The sequence below is a fragment of the Ostrea edulis genome, chromosome 6 (assembly GCF_947568905.1).
Source record: "Ostrea edulis chromosome 6, xbOstEdul1.1, whole genome shotgun sequence".
NCBI classification, from domain to species: Eukaryota; Metazoa; Mollusca; class Bivalvia; order Ostreida; family Ostreidae; genus Ostrea; species Ostrea edulis.
In genome coordinates, this window is record NC_079169.1 from 27286888 (window position 1) to 27303465 (window position 16578).

General features: G+C 33.8%; 1 protein-coding gene across 10 annotated transcripts in view; it reads right to left on the bottom strand.

Annotated features, from left to right (window-relative positions):
* The window catches only part of LOC125645733 (3-beta-hydroxysteroid sulfotransferase-like), a 37026-nt gene that overhangs the window by 17280 nt on the left and 3168 nt on the right, over window positions 1-16578 (bottom strand). For 4 of the 10 annotated variants that reach the window (XM_048925465.2, XM_056142251.1, XM_056142253.1 and 1 more), the window contains exons 2-3: window positions 1577-1750; window positions 917-1237 (exon numbers count right to left, since the gene is read on the bottom strand). Coding sequence is in view for 2 of the 10 variants with exons in the window: in XM_048871530.2 (XP_048727487.1) it covers window positions 917-1237; window positions 1577-1748 (493 nt within the window). In the remaining 8 variants the exon portion in view is untranslated. Of the gene's footprint in view, window positions 1-360; window positions 527-767; window positions 1238-1576; window positions 1831-16578 lie in introns of all 10 variants that reach the window. The other 6 variants (XM_056142252.1, XM_048871529.2, XM_056142256.1 and 3 more) reach the window with 4 other exon arrangements.

The window sequence follows — 16578 nt, forward strand, 5'->3', positions numbered from 1 at the left end:
GACCATGTGATTCGTTTAAGAAAGGAAACCAATTTTCATCACGTCATTGGAAACAATCTTTATGACTTGTCAGTGCTATATGTATGGTAACAATGCTGCGCAGAAATGTCTTGTGATGGTCCTATTGAAGAGTGAAATACCATAAAACAACTTATCTCCATTAAGTATTACATGTAGTATAATGTTTACCATACGTACTGAATGAAAATTGAAGACATCGAACAGTGAAATTCCATAAAGAATGATTTCTTTTGTAATAATGTCACGAATACGAGGTTTCGTAATTTCGTTATATAATGACGAACAGTGATCAACCTATACAGAATACAAAATTGGGAAAACACGGACCCCTGAACATACCAGAGGTGGGATTTGGTCTCTAGGAGGAGTAAGCATCTCCTGTCGACTGGTCACATATGCCGTGAGCACTATATATTGATCTGGTTAACGGCTTGATCCGTAGTAAACATCAGTATGTCAAGAACGGCTTTAGAATTGGTATCAATCACGTCAGACAGCATTCGATCTAACGACAGATTTGGTCAGCGTCATAAACAGTAATTATATCGTTTGTGAATTGAGATCAGCAGTAAACAAACAATGGGCATTGATTTCTGAACTTAGATTACTTTCAAGTCTTTATTTTTCATTGATATATTTTACTGTGAATTATTCTAAATGAAAAGGTGAAGATAACGAACAGTGATCAATCTTGGAACTATTTTGTATTCCTACAAGGAATACTAAATAGAGAGACAAATACGCACCCCTGGATATACTAGAGATGGAATTAGGTGTCCAAGGGAAATAAATAAATTATGAAATCTTCGAATTGTTGTAAATTCCATAACAGTAGATTATCACATCATCTTGACGATTTGTGTGAAAAAAATAGAACTTTAATCACTATTATTACCATTGCCGCAGATGTAATGTCTCAGGAATTCAGAAAAGCACATATCTCCCGTATCAAATGCTCTGACTTTTTTGCTGAAGTCAAAATACGAAACTGCAGTGTCCTTTGGATTTCGATATACAAGAATAAGTTTGCAGCGTTTCTCTATAAGCTGTTTTGGAATGTGTCGTGGATACATGTGGGAGGTATATATCCGGTTTGTGGCTTTGACAACTTTCAACGCTTCCATTGGAGTGTAATCTAAGATTGGTACCAGCTCGTTCATGAAGTCAGTGTTTCCTGCCTTAAGCATGCGACATACCTCATATGCCCAATGAGTACCTAACGGAAAATAATTCATCGATAATTCTTCGTCGAATAACAATTTCGACAAAGTCAAAATGATATTTACATAGTCCTGATATTCCCGTTTAGATTATTTATGCTAAAACAGCACATTGCCTGCATGTTTTTATTTTTTCCAATGCACGATAATCCCGTGAAGATATATGATTCTATTCAGAACAAACGTACACCAAATCCAAACTACGTTCTATCTAACACTTAAGTGTTGTAATTTCCGCATAATTTGAATTTAACTTTGTGCAAAACACATCTTGTTAACAATACGACAAAACGCACACAGAATGTAATAATAAAATCGATTTGAACATTTAATACCTGTTTTTGGATACGTAGCTATGCATATTTCGTCACCATCGAATCCAAGTTCATTTCTGGCTGCTAAGTATTTGGGGACATCTACTTTTGCTAGCAGGTTTGGGAAAAGGTAGCCATCATACTCCACGACGCTGATAAATGGTTCACCTTTTTCATTCAACAGTGACTTCATTCCTACGGTGAATGTAAAGGACTCTATATGACACAAATATCATCCAAATGACTTCATACAGGACTCTAGGTACACTATCAACCTGAGTAACAAAATGAGATAACTAGAAACTGTTTAATTGTGTTTAGTATCAACATGTAAATTGAAAAAAAACTGCTTTAATTGAAACTTTTACTAGTATATTCAACCTTTGTAAAAAAAAAAAATATGACACGAGATTTGTTGACACAACAAAGAATTGTCGGGGTGCTGTATCTCTCTTGTAACTCAACAACGGTCATTCAGATTTTTTCTGATCATTACAAATAACTCAGTTAAGCATTGTAAATTTACAGTAAAAATTGGAAAATAAAATTTTCAGATCAAATCGTGCACATGTCCCATTAAAGTTATTTATGAAGATGTTATATGTAGCATTCCATCAAAGGGTACGAGAATTCTTAAGTCAATACCGACTTCCTAACGTACCCAGTATTGTGCCTGAAATGTATGTGATGATTTTATGAATAAGAAAAATGTGTGACAAGGGAAGACAGTTTCACTTTCGAATGATGTTTTACATAAAAAAAACCCGTTCAGTTTGGAAATTACTCAATGGCAAATTACAAATCGTGTTTCATACCGATTGTTAGACCGTTCCTGGCACATTGATTTTAACTACGTATTACTCCGTTTACCTGATCAAGATATAGGGATCACGGCGGGTGTTACTGGTCGACAGGGGATGCTTACTCCTCCTAGGCACCTGAGCCCGCCTTTGGTATATCCATAGGCCCGTGTTTGCCAAACTCTCTATTTTGTATTCCTTAGAGAAGTTTGATAATTTTTCGTTATTTTCACCTTTCATAGTTTCTCCTGGGGATCCAGGTTAGAATTGGTCCTCAGTGCCCTTGCTTGTCGTAAGAGGCGACTAAATGGGGGTGGTCCCTTGAATGAGACCGCAAAATCCGAGATCCCTTGTCACAGCAGGCGTGGCACGATAAAGCAAAGACCGTAATCGCATAGGCTTAAATTTTGCAGCCCTTCACCCAATTGTGACGTCTCCACATAACTGACATATTCTCGAGAGGGACGTTAAACAATAAACAACCAACTAACAACCTTTCATAATACTATTCCATCAGGAGTTAGTATCCCTTGTAGACCCACCTCACCCCTCGAGCCCTTATATAGGTAAAAGTATTAAACAACTATGGTGATTTCATTCATAGTCAAAGTAAAATATTCCCTCTAGAAATTTAACTACATTTTCCGTTGTCGTACACTCAAATAAAATTGCAAAACTGTTACTATTTGGTTTTAAAGAATTTTGATACATTGTGTGAAAGGTAAACTGAAATGCTTGAAAAAGTCACGTGACTCGGGCTAATCTCAACGCGTTTATGTCTGCTCTGTGTCTTTGACAAATTTCAAGGAATTTAGGAAACTTTTCAAAAATTCCTTTGGACATATCAGTGTATATATATTTACGTTTGATTGTGTGAATTTTTTGTGTGTTTTCGAGCTTTTTTGGATTTTTCGCCTTTTTCTTTCTTTATATTGTGAGCGAAATTCACGTCAGTTACTCATCCGATCGAATTTAAAACCACTACTTCAAGACAATGGAATTGCTTAAACCGGTCTATCTAAAGGACGGAGAAATTCAGTTTGGATCTACACGCTTTTCAGACTTTGACCTGTCGATCTCCGTTGGAAACAAGATAAATGACTTAAAATGCGTTCAAAAAGATAGAGATCCTTGGAGAATATATGTTGGCTCAATGGAAAGTAGATCAAAACTTCTTACAGAGGGAATAGACCTTAGAAGTAAAAATGTGAGAGTATACGACACGAATCCTTATTCAGCGGGTATATCCAATCCTACTGAAAATAGCAATCAAAGGCGTGCCTCTATCGGTTGATGACAACGAATTAATCAAAATGCTAAAAAATTCGTCATCCGGTTACTAGAAAAATGACTGGCATCCTTAACGGTAATAGATTCATTTATACCAAAGCGCTAGACGAAGGTATATTCCTCCCACGTACAGCTATTTGTGCCGGTTTAAGATGTACTATTTACCACTATGGTCAACCGTCCACCAAACGCACTTAACGGTGTATGAATTGCTGGGAGGAAAACCACTACACTAAGGAATGCCCAATCAATAAGCGTTGCAAAAGCAAATACGAAGGTCACGAACCTGGAAACCATGAATGTGAATACTATACTGAAACAGCACCCAACGTCATTCCTTTTGCTGGCCAAGACAACTGTTTGTCTAACCTTTTCCCATGTGATTTGCAATTTTTTGGTGTAAACCACAAGTCTGCAGAATACGCCTTTCACTACGTGAAAGCGATGCTTAGCGGTGATCTACAGAGAGCTTCAGCAATACAAGTCGCTAAATCTGCCCCAGATGCGAAAAAAAATTTGGGAAACACGTCTTGCCGTCAACCAGTTTTTCGTTAAACCAAATCCAGATTATGGCAGAAATCATAGAGGCCAAAACTGAACAAGTTCCGGTTTTCGTCGATTCTCTCTCTCTCTCAAAAAAAAAAAAATAAATAAAAAAATCATGTGTTTGTTGAGTCTACATATGATGATTTCTGGGCTTCTGGGCTGGACAAGGATGCTACCATTCACACGTGTGCTGAAGCTTGGCCAGGCACCAACAAACTTGGCTGAATTCTCTCAGAAATTGCCTCGAGTCTCCGCCAACCTCCACATCGTCCTCAGTCTCTTCAAACTACCCCAATAGAGAAAACCAGATCTCAACAAATAAATCTCGAACAGAATACCCCTAGAGATAGAACCAGATCTAAACAAGCGACTCTCACACAGATGAAGAGTGTCGTCTCGGGAACCAAAACGGCATCTCCTAAAGGAAATGCATTTGACTCTAAAAATCGCGACGGAAAGGGCTAATTTCACCCTAACCTTTTGTGCTCGCATAAGATCCAAACCCTTAACTCGGACTTCAAATGGACAATGTCTTTCTTCCTGTTTAAGGTAAATAGAAATGTTTTTCTTTAGTATGATTTTTTGTTTGAAGCATGGGCAACCTTAAATTTGTGTCTGTTAATGCAAGACGTTTAAACACCAAAGAAAAGCGTTTAAAATATTATAATTGGTTAAAACATTCAAAAATAGATATTGCCTTTTTACAGGAAACGCATTTCATTGAAGACAACGAATCGTTGTATAATTTTTCATGGTATGGAAAAGCTATACACTGCTTTTCTGATTCAACATTTAGCAGAGGTGTTTCAATACTGACTAAAAATGGATTAGACATTAATATTCTTAATACTCACAGATCAAACGACGGACGAAAATTATTAATCAACGTGAAATTGAACGACATAGAATTGACTTTAGTTAATATATATGCACCAAAAAATCAAATATGTAGAATCCAGTTTTTCAAAAGATTAAGAACTTTCATTAATAATTACTCGAACATTTCATCCAATATTATTATATGTGGAGACTTCAACTGTAAAATAGATAATTGTACAGATAAAAGCTCTAAAGTATTAAATGACATAATAATTCAGTTAAATCTTGTCGATTTATGGACAAGCAAACATGATAAAACAGATAGTTTCACGTGGTGTGATGCTTCTGACATACCCAAAAGTAGAATCGATTTTGTATTCATTAGTAAAACTTTTCTAAATAAATGCAAATCTCCCATGTTACGGAAAATTCCAGGAACTCATTCTAATAGAAACAGAATGTCTGACCATAAAGCAATTAGATTTGATCTTTTAAAATATACACGATAACAAGAGAGGAACAGGTTACTGGAAATTAAATACTTCCTACTTAAAAAGTAGCGAATATAAAAACCAAATTGTAAATGCAAGGTGAAGATAACGAACAGTGATCAATCTCATAACTACTCACAAGGAACAGACACGCAAAAATGGGAAAATTTAAAACATAAAATTATGCTACTTTCTATACATTTTTCAATCAAATCGCAGAAAAATCTTAAGAATACAATTTCAAACATTGAAAAAGAAATAAATGAAACAGAATCTCTCCCACATCTCCAAATTGATATGAATAAAATGACTCGTATGATAAAAAAGGTAAGGAGCTCAAATTAGGTCACGTGCTAAGTGGATTGACAAAGGAGAAAAAACACCAAGTATTTTTTAAATCTAGAAAAAAGAATCAATCACAGAATATTATTAATGAACTACAAAACGAACGAAAAGAAACTTTTAACTACTGATGAAGATATTTTGAGTGAAAAGTGTAATTTTTATGAAAATCTGTATCATACTAAAAATATAAATTCTTCTGACATTCAGAGTTATTTAAATAATAGCAATATTAAATGTTTTTCTGAGAGTGCGAGAAATAATTGTGACCAATTTCCAACTTTAGATGAATGTCGAGAAGCTGTTATGAGTATCGGAACTTTTTTTGGAATGCTTAAAGAAATTTTTTTTATCAAATGAAATGTCTTTTTCCCAACGACTTGCTGTCGTATCATTAATTCACAAAAAAGGAGAGAAATTCCTATTAAAAAATTACAGACCCATTAGCCTTACCAACACAGACTACAAGATAATTACATTCATATTTGCTCGTCGTTTACAAAGTTATCGATGATTACATAAGTAACGAACAGACAGAATATATAAAAGGAAGATTTATAGGAAGCAACGCACTATTAATATTAGATATTTTTGATTACTGGGAAAACAATAATCAAGAAGGCTTAATATTATTTCTCGACTTTGAGAAAGCATTCGATTCAGTTGAGTGGAATTTTCTGTTCAAAACTCTAGAAACATTTAATTTTGGAATTAATTTTATTCAATTGATAAAAATACTTTATAAAAATCCTATCTTCCGTTTAAAAAATAATGGCTGGATCCCTAGAACATGCCAGATGCACAGGGGAATTAGGCAATGCTGTCCAATTTCCGCGATTTTATACCTATTTGTTGCAGAAATTCTATCAGATACAATAAAATCTAATAATTTGATTCACGGTTTTAAAAATAAAAACTTATCAAATGAAATTAAAAATATTCAACATGCAGACGACATGACACTGGCTTTAACTGATATCGATTCTCTAAGACATGCAATAAACACCATTAAAAGTTTCTGTGAATTAGCAGGGTCAAAAATAAATTTCACAAAAACAGAATGTATTTTACTCGGAAACCTGAGAAACCAGCTTGAAACAGTAGAGGGAATAAAGGTAACTAAGAAAGCCATAAAATGTTTAGGTATTTATGTAGGTCAGGATAAGATTGAATGTTACAATAAAAACTGGATGAAAATATATCACAAAATTGAAATGTTATTTGAATCATGGAAAAGAAGAAAACTATCAGTATTTGGAAAATGTACAACCATTAACTCATTGGCTTTATCAAATTGACTTATATTGCAAGCATTTTAGAATTACCCGATCCTAAGTTTATAAAAGACATCAATAGGTTGATATATGATTTTTTATGGAATAAAAACAAGAGGTACTGTGAGCAATGCTCACTAAGAATACCCCCCGCTTACCCCAATCTCCCAAAGGGTGTTGGTAATAGGTATAAACTACCTCTTTTCCGAGTGTAAAAAACAAATGGCATGACAAACCGAACCATATTGCTACTTCGATGTCCAGTGCACTTGACCTTTGACCTTTTGACCCCAAAATCGATAGGGAACATCTTCATCCCATGGGTAGTCCATATGTAAGATATGGTGACTGTAGGTAGAAAGGATAACGCTTTAGAGCCCGGAAACCATATTGCTACTTCAATATCCAGTGCGCGTGACCTTTGACCTTTTGACCCCAAAATCGATAGGGAACATCTTCATCCCATGGGTAGTCCATATGTATGATATGGTGACTGTAGGTGGAAAGGATAAAGCTTTAGAGCCCGGAATCCATATTGCTACTTCGATTTCCAGTGCGCGTGACCTTTGGACCCCAAAATCAATAGGGAACATCTTCATCCCATGGGTAGTCCATATGTATGATATGGTGACTGTAGGTGGAAAGGATAACGCTTTAGAGCCCGGAAACCATATTGCTATTTCGATGTCCAGTGCGCTTGACCTTTGACCTTTTGACCCCAAAATCAATAGGGAACATCTTCATCCCATGGGTAGTCCATATGTATGATATGGTGACGGTAGGTGGAAAGGATAACACTTTAGAGCCCGGAAACCATATTGCTACTTCGATATCCAGTGCGCTTGACCTTTGACCTTTTGACCCAAAAATCGATAGGGAACATCTTCATCCCATGGGTAGTCCATATGTATGATATGGTGACTGTAGGTGGAAAGGATAAAGCTTTAGAGCCCGGAATCCATATTGCTACTTCGATGTCCAGTGCGCGTGACCTTTGACCTTAAAATCGATAGGGAACATCTTCATCCCATGGGTAGTCCATATGTATGATATGGTGACTGTAAGTGGAAAGGATAACGCTTTAGAGCCCGGAAACCATATTGCTACTTCGATGTCCAGTGCGCTTGACCTTTGACCTTTTGACCCCAAAATCAATAGGGAACATCTTCATCCCATGGGTAGTCCATATGTATGATATGGTGACTGTAAGTGGAAAGGATAATGCTTTAGAGCCCGGAAACCATATTGCTACTTCGATGTCCAGTGCGCTTGACCTTTGACCTTTTGACCCCAAAATCAATAGGGAACATCTTCATCCCATGGGTAGTCCATATATATGATATGGTGACGGTAGGTGGAAAGGATAATGCTTTAGAGTCCGGAAACCATTGCGTCTACAGACGGACGGACGGACAGACAGACGGACAACCTGATTCCAGTATACCCCCCCCCACAACTTGTTGCGGGGGGTATAAAGATAGAATCAAAAGGAACACATTGATAGGGAATATTAAAGATGGAGAGATAGGTGTAGTCGATATAGAGTCTAAATTTAAAGCCCCTAAAAGCCATGTGGATTCCGCGCCTTATTACAAGTAATCATATCATTAAAAAATATGCAGAAAGTTTCAGCAAAACTTTAAATCTTGACATTGATTATTTAGCTAAGACTTCTGAAACATCGACTAACAATTATGGCATTCTTAAAAAATTTCCAGTGTTTTAAAAACAGGTGTTTTCTTGCTTCAACCTTTTGATGATTGGATAAAAAGTGGAATTTTATATGTTAAAGACATTTTTAATGAGGATGGGTTATTAAAATCAGGTAAACAAATTTATGATTGTCCTACTAAGAAAACGAACTGGTTATGCGAGTATAAGATGATAAGACATATTTTTAAAAAAATTGAACTCGGATATGATTTTTCTAAAATTCCCTACATTAAAACCAAAAAATATTGATAACAATTTATGTTTAAAACATAAAACTAAAATTTTCTATTCTATGTTGATAGAGCATAAATTCCAAAAAACCCTCGCTTACAAAGTTAAGTAGAGAGTTCCAAATAACAGATAAAAAGGAATGGGAATCAATATTTTTATTGAAAGTTAAATACATTGAAGACAAATCTTTAGCAGAGTTTAATTATAAACTAATACACAACTTATTGAGTAATAATCTCCTTATTAGCAAATGGAACAACACTGTAACAAATAAGTGTAAACTGTGTAGAAATGAAATCGAAAACACAAAACACCTTATTTTTTTTTATTGTAGTAATATACGACATATAAGGAAGGTCGCAAGTACCTGTATTAATTTCACTGTTACTTGGAAACATATTGCTGTTGGGTTTCATTTAGATAATACTGAATTGATAAAGATATATAACTATTTTCTTTCTTTTATTGCATTGAGAATTTATAAATGTAAGATTTATTGTAGAGTTGTACAGGTTGATGAGACAAGTGATTTTGTTATTCGTTCCATCAAGGAATACTTGAGATCGCACTGTTAAGTTCTCAGGTTTTTATATAAAACAAAAGAATACAATTTTTCAAAATTTTGTATCCAATCTATAGTTATACTATGAAATTCTTTATATCAAAATTTTTAACATATAAAATTTAAACATTGTTACCACTGCTATTATATCTATGCACGCATATGTATGTATACATGTGTATATCTGTGTATTATATATACTTGTGTTATATCTGAAGCCACTATTCAGAGGGTCAGTCCTCTAATAGAGCTGCCCAATGAGTCGGATATGAACTGTCGTGATATGTGTGGACTCATTGTGGCAGCGTGGTGTTTTTGAAAAAAACAAAAACTTATCTTCATTATACACACACTGCCAAACATGTTTCTTACGCAGTATTATTCCGTCACTTGAAATTATGTTGATGTAAATTAATAACTACAATTGTTTGACATACACTGTATCTATTTTGATTTCATGATAAAATAATAACCACATGTTATACACATTGTATCTTATACATGTATTTCATTTGTTTTGTATATTTGTATGTTTTGTCTTGTTTCATAAATAAAAATCTTTAAAACTTCAAAATTAAAAAACAAAACAAAAAAAACAAACAAACAAAAACAACTGAAATGCTTGTATGGGATGTTTAATAATAATTAAGTTTAAAACATTTTTTATACCCTCCCATATGACTGAATACATATTATTTAAAGTATATAAATGAATAATCATTTATATGTTTCAAAATACTGAATCAAAGGGCATTAACTGTTTTCATTGATTTCTATATCAAGTTTATTATGCGACAGATTTCCTTTCTTTTTTACAGACATTTTGTATATTTTTGTGAAGAAACAGTCTCATGAAATTGTTATGAATCCTATTATATCGTCATAACCAGTTTTTATGAAAATCTGATAACACTGTTTAAGGAAAATTGAGCTGCTTTTGAGGACTCGCTGACATATGTAAATCTGTAGAATATGGAAACTTGTGCTAGATAAAAGATTTATAACCTTTCTCTACCAGTGATGCATTTATTGACAACAAAAAGGGTATTTGATTTTAGCAGAATAAATACTTATTATATACTACTAGTATCATCATTATGATACTTGACTGACAAATAAACAAACATGATTTGTAAATGTTATTTCAAGATCCTTCTATTTTTGGGAAGATTATGAAAGTAGACCAATTTAGATTATCTCTCATTCTGTGGCATTTACAAGCATGTATACACGTACATCAGTGGCGGATTTTTTTTTCAAATTTAAGGTAAATTGTGGTATCTTGTTTAGAAAAATGTACTAAACGATAAAAGAAGCAATAATTTATTCCACTCCCGGAGAAATAAATGACAAAATGTTTTGATTTCTTGAATTGCTTTATTGGGAAAACTTAATTTTTTCGAAAAATCCTTAAAATTTGCGTCATTTTATTATTAATAATAATAATTATTATTATTTATATAGCTCCCTATCAGACTATAAATAACCACTCTAAAGCGCTGCACACAATAAAAATGATACAGCATGTTATAAACGTAGTAAAAGGAAATTATAATAGCATTAAGACAGATAATATCAAAACAATGCTAGAAAAACATCAATAATGTGAAGTAAAATTACTAAAATCTAAAACGTGATGTGCATGAAAAAAGTTCAACGCCCTACAATCAAATGATATAAAATACAATAGTTGAAATAAATATACAATTATACACTTGAACAAGATGTGTTTGTGAAACACAAATGCAACCGATAATGGCCAATTCCGAAGATGGCCAAGGTCACAAGGGCAAATATCTTGGTACCAGTAGAAAGATCTTGTCAAAAGAAATGCTCATGTACAATATGAAAGCTCTAATATTTACCATTTAAAAGTTATGACCAATGTAAAAAAAAAATTAAAAGTAGGTCAAATGTCAAGGTCAAAAGGTTCAATACCAACGGAAAGGTCTTGTAACAAGGAATACTCATGTGAAATATCAAAGCTCTATGTCTTACTGTTCAAAAGTTATTTGCAAGGTTAATGTTTTCAAAAAGTAAGTCAAACTCCAAGGTCAAGGTCACGGGGTCAAAAATGTTGGTACCCACGGAAAGGTCTTGTCACAAGGAATACTCATGTGAAATATCAAAGCTCTATCATTTATTGTTCAAAAGTTATTAGCAAGGTTAAAGTTTCAGACAGAATGACAGACAGGACAAAAACAATATGCCCCCCCCCCCCCCCCCCCCCCCCCCGATCTTCGATCTCGGGGGCATAAGCAGTCATGTTAAAATGATAGTACAGAAACCATAGAGATTTAACCACCTATAATACTAATAAGAGAAATTTGATGTAGATGAAAAGTGGAGGATATGTACAACAATATTTTGAAGTTGAAAATTTTCAAATTTACTTTATTTTGTCAAAAAATACAGTTTTAGTAGAAGGTAATCTGAAATTTTTTTAAAACCCCTGCTGGACTCGAACCTGCGACCTACAGTTCAGCAGTCGGCATTCTAACCTACTGAGCTACTCGCCTATGTACTTAAATGGAAAAGTCAAATATTGCTGATATCGATTTTTTCATCCATGTTTTTAAAGGAAGCCAGCCATTATGACGATGTAGAGTACTACCTTAAAATGATGGTAAAGAAACCATAAAGATTTAACCATCTATGATACTAATAATATGCAAGTCTAAAAAGATGTGTTTTTAAATGTTTTTTAAAAGTGTTCAAATTCTGACAACGGCGGAGGGTATCAGGCAGAGAGTTCCAATTTAATTTCCAAGTTAATTTCACCTTATAAAAAATGATAGAAATAGTACAAATGACTGAATAGGAGACATGTCAAGCCCTGTAAAATCCAGGAGCTTCCGGGGGATTCGCCCCCTGGGCCCCCCACCAGGACCTCGCCCTACACCCAATGGGGACCTCAGACCCCCTGCCTAATAAAGTGCCCTCACCCCCGTAGCCGCAATTCCTGGATCCGCCCCCTGTAAATACAAAATAATTCAAACAATTTTTAACTTCAGAGCTTTAAGATATATTTTAGTTCAAATATGTGTCTAGATCTAATTCTGTGAAATTGATTTAGATATATATTTTTTAGATCACAGCTCGTGATTTACGTTCTGTCTGTGTCAGTCAAAAATGTATTGCACAGACATTTAAAATTGTTGATTAAAATACCTCAGTATCTTTACATGATTAATACGATGTACAATTATTGATAAAGATAAATACAGTAAAATCTGTACATTATCATTTCTCAAATCGTATTTCAGAGTCAATAATATACTGATTCTGACCCCTTATATCGGTTGTTATTATTACACACTATGAAATCTATATTTGATACTTAGGCCTACTATTAGGTGTCTACAGTACTTTTCTATTAATCAGGTTTCACAGCAAATGCGCGTTGAACGTGTAACTCCGTGCAAATTCGAATTGAAAATGTTTTGACGAGACGCGGTGTCAATTTAGTTCGTTACCATTGGTATCGATCAGGGCCCATATTTACAAAAGTTCGTAGACGTAAACGTAGCGTAAATCTAGACGTAGCGTACGTTTACGTGTGGGACGGTATTCACTAACAGTCGTAGACGTAGATTCACGTCAGAAATAAGCGTAACTCTACGTGTGCTATACTAGTACACGTAAGCTGATCGTAACTTTAAGAATAAACAAAGCAAATGGCGACTTGTCATTTTTATCGATAATTTCTTGCGTAAAGACCTTACAAACCCTCTAGATGCATATAAGCTGGTTAGTAATACACAAATTAATTGTATTTATTTAGATTATCGTTTTCTTTGAGATTATCTGCAATTGTGTGACAATTCTCAAAATTTTGAGCCCGATCTAATTTACCTTGTGGCGGATCTCAGTCTGATTTAAAATCAAACCTCTCACTTCGCTCGATATACGGACAGTCGCTGTCCGCATATCGAGCAAAGTGCGAAATTTGATTTTAATCAGACTGGGTGGATCTAACCTTGCCTTTAGAAATAATTGGGAAGCTTTTTATTTTAGTCATGCAGGTTATTTAAAAAAAAGAATATTTGCCATTTATCTTATTATATAGGGTAGGTCCAGCATCTTTCAGGGAAATACATTTTTTTAATTTTCCAAACATGGTGGAAATAATGTATATATATATATATATATGCAATCAAACATGCAGTGTTTTAGATTTGAAAAGAAGAGAGTCACTGTGTGTACAAGAATACATGGTGATCGACAGCTATAGAAAAACTATTTCTACTTATAGATATGTGATCTTTACTTTGTGGTTATAAGCAAATATTGGTAGTCCAAATAACTATTTGTTACATTGTAACTTACACAACAGGGAAATGAGCCTCTAAATAAATATTTCTTTAAAAAAAAAAAGATATGCATTTCATTCCAAGAATACAATTTTGTGTAATTTGTTTCAGAGAGCAATTGTGATGCCTACTAGTGTAGTCATGTGTAGACTTTCAATCTTTCAGAGTGTCATTTCCTTTAACTATAATCCTACAGGAGTCAAACCTTCATTGATAATGCATATATATGAATCTTTCTACCATTCATGATCTGTATGTAATTGACCTTTATATGTGATCAGCTAGTTAAAAGTCTTTGCAGTGTATATTACCAAACTCCAAGGATGATGCCTTCAACATACATATTATTTTGTTGAAGCCCATCCCCCCCCCCCCCCCAATTTATAAAAATCTCACTGATAAAAGTTCATCCTGAAGGCTTCTCACATTAAACCGACATATGTACTAATGCTCCTCTTTACAAATTTTAACCCACCAGACAAATTTGTTGACAAATATTTAAGATTTATTTATTATGTCATCTTTTTAAAATCAAGATGTTAAAATCATTCTAGAAATGGAAGTAATACATGTGCATGTCAATATCAATAACAACATGAAAATTCATCTAAAAATTTATCTATTAACAAATATAATTACATGTACATAATTGTATGCATAACAATGCATGTACATGTACTTAATTTCTTAAACATGTATTGTAACAAATTCTATTTTGCTGAATATCAAACTTTTTTTCATTTTACTGTCAATTTTTAAATGTCCATGATATCAATGAATAAATAAATATATAAGATGACATCAATGTAGCAGATGGACCATCAGCATGGATTGATCAGTGGGTAGAGTACCAGACTACGGGTCATGGGTTAGATTCTCAATCCTGCCATATATTTTTGAATCATTCCTCTGCTCGTCCTTTTACACAATCATGGCAATGGAAGATGAACATTTCTCGGTTTCGCAAAAGATTTTTCAGGCCATTACTGCAATGTACCCATAGACCTAGAAAAATAATAGTATTACATTGATTTAAATAAACAACTGTCATTACACTGCAATCAAATTTCATAAGGCTTGAAAAATACATGCAACATAATTGTTAGTTAAATAAACTGTAAAATTGTGATAATACTGATTTTATTTACAGTATATTTATATACCGTACACCATATCTGGGAAGATATCATTAAGTATCACCTACAATTTCTAATTTTAATGATTTATAACCCAAGAGCCCATATTAAGAAAGAGATTTCAAATGACCCCAAGGTCAACTTTAGTATTTTTTCATTAACCATTCCCCTTGCAATGAAATTGGCTTCTTTCCAAACCAGAAAAAAATACTTTTTAACAAAGAATGGTAAGTTTCAGTTAAGGTCATTCACGTTTATAAATAAAAAATAATTTTTTGACATTTCAGGTACAATTCACTTGCATTCTATTTTCTTTCTACAAAATTCTCAGGTTTAATTAGTCTAGAGTTAACATATTTTGATAGTATTAGTTCCTGGTTGTGACAATTAAAAATGTAAAATCAGCTGATATGTACTGCAGTAAGGTATATGAATGGGATTTTACTGTAGCAAAGAAGGTGAGAAAAATCTTTAGCACAATTGAGTATTGAACCTGGTACCTTTGCATTGAGCTACTCAGGCTGACATATAATACATGGTAGTACAACATTATAAATTTAAAGTGGCATATTTGCTGTGAAAGTGATGGCTACCATTTTTATCTCTCAAAATCTCCCAATGGCAAAGGAATATGTATTACTGACTAATAAAAACATTTCTTTAGTAAAAAAAAAAAAAAAAAACTCAACAGAAACCTAACAAGAGGCCCACAGGACTTATCGGTCACCTGAATACTAGTGGAAAAGTATCATTACTTCCATGGACTATGAAATCTAGAAAAAACTTCCAGTTCTAAATATCTAAGCTAATTATATTCTAATGTTCAGCAACACAGGGACTGACACTAACGGCTGTCCGATTGTCCGGGACAACTTAAAACGGTGGTCGGACAACTAAGTTCTGTAGTTTACCTGTCCGATGGGACAACCAAAAATAAATGAAGGGTATCCGTGAAATTTTAATAAATTCTACGTGAAAAGAGTCCTTAAAGTTTTTGAAGTACATCTCGTCGATAGAAATAACCTGATAATCAATATGGCGTTTTTCTGGTTTTCCCTGATCTAAATTTAGATTGTTCATTAATATCGACCAATCAGCTTCACGGTGTATTTTAATCGCGCCAATCAGATGTCTCTATTGTCGCGTGATTCTTGGAAGTGAACAAACAGATATAGAACACTTTTTCCGAAGTTAAAATTGAATAATTTTTACGAAAAACATGTCCAAAATATGGCTTAACTTCTGTCTGTAACTAAGTGTTCTGCCTGCAAACATTAAGGTAAAAATGTATATACATAGATTGCTGTCTGAGTGACAGGAGTTTTGAAACCATTCAATACATTATTATTAATTAATGATTTCACATGGAGATCACAAGAAAACCAGGGTAACACTATTAATAAAAAAACACTCATGAGAATGCAATGCATATACATTACAGTTTTTTGTTGGTCAGTTTCGGACAAGTACATTTTCCATTCGGACAACCTAAATTTCATGTTAACT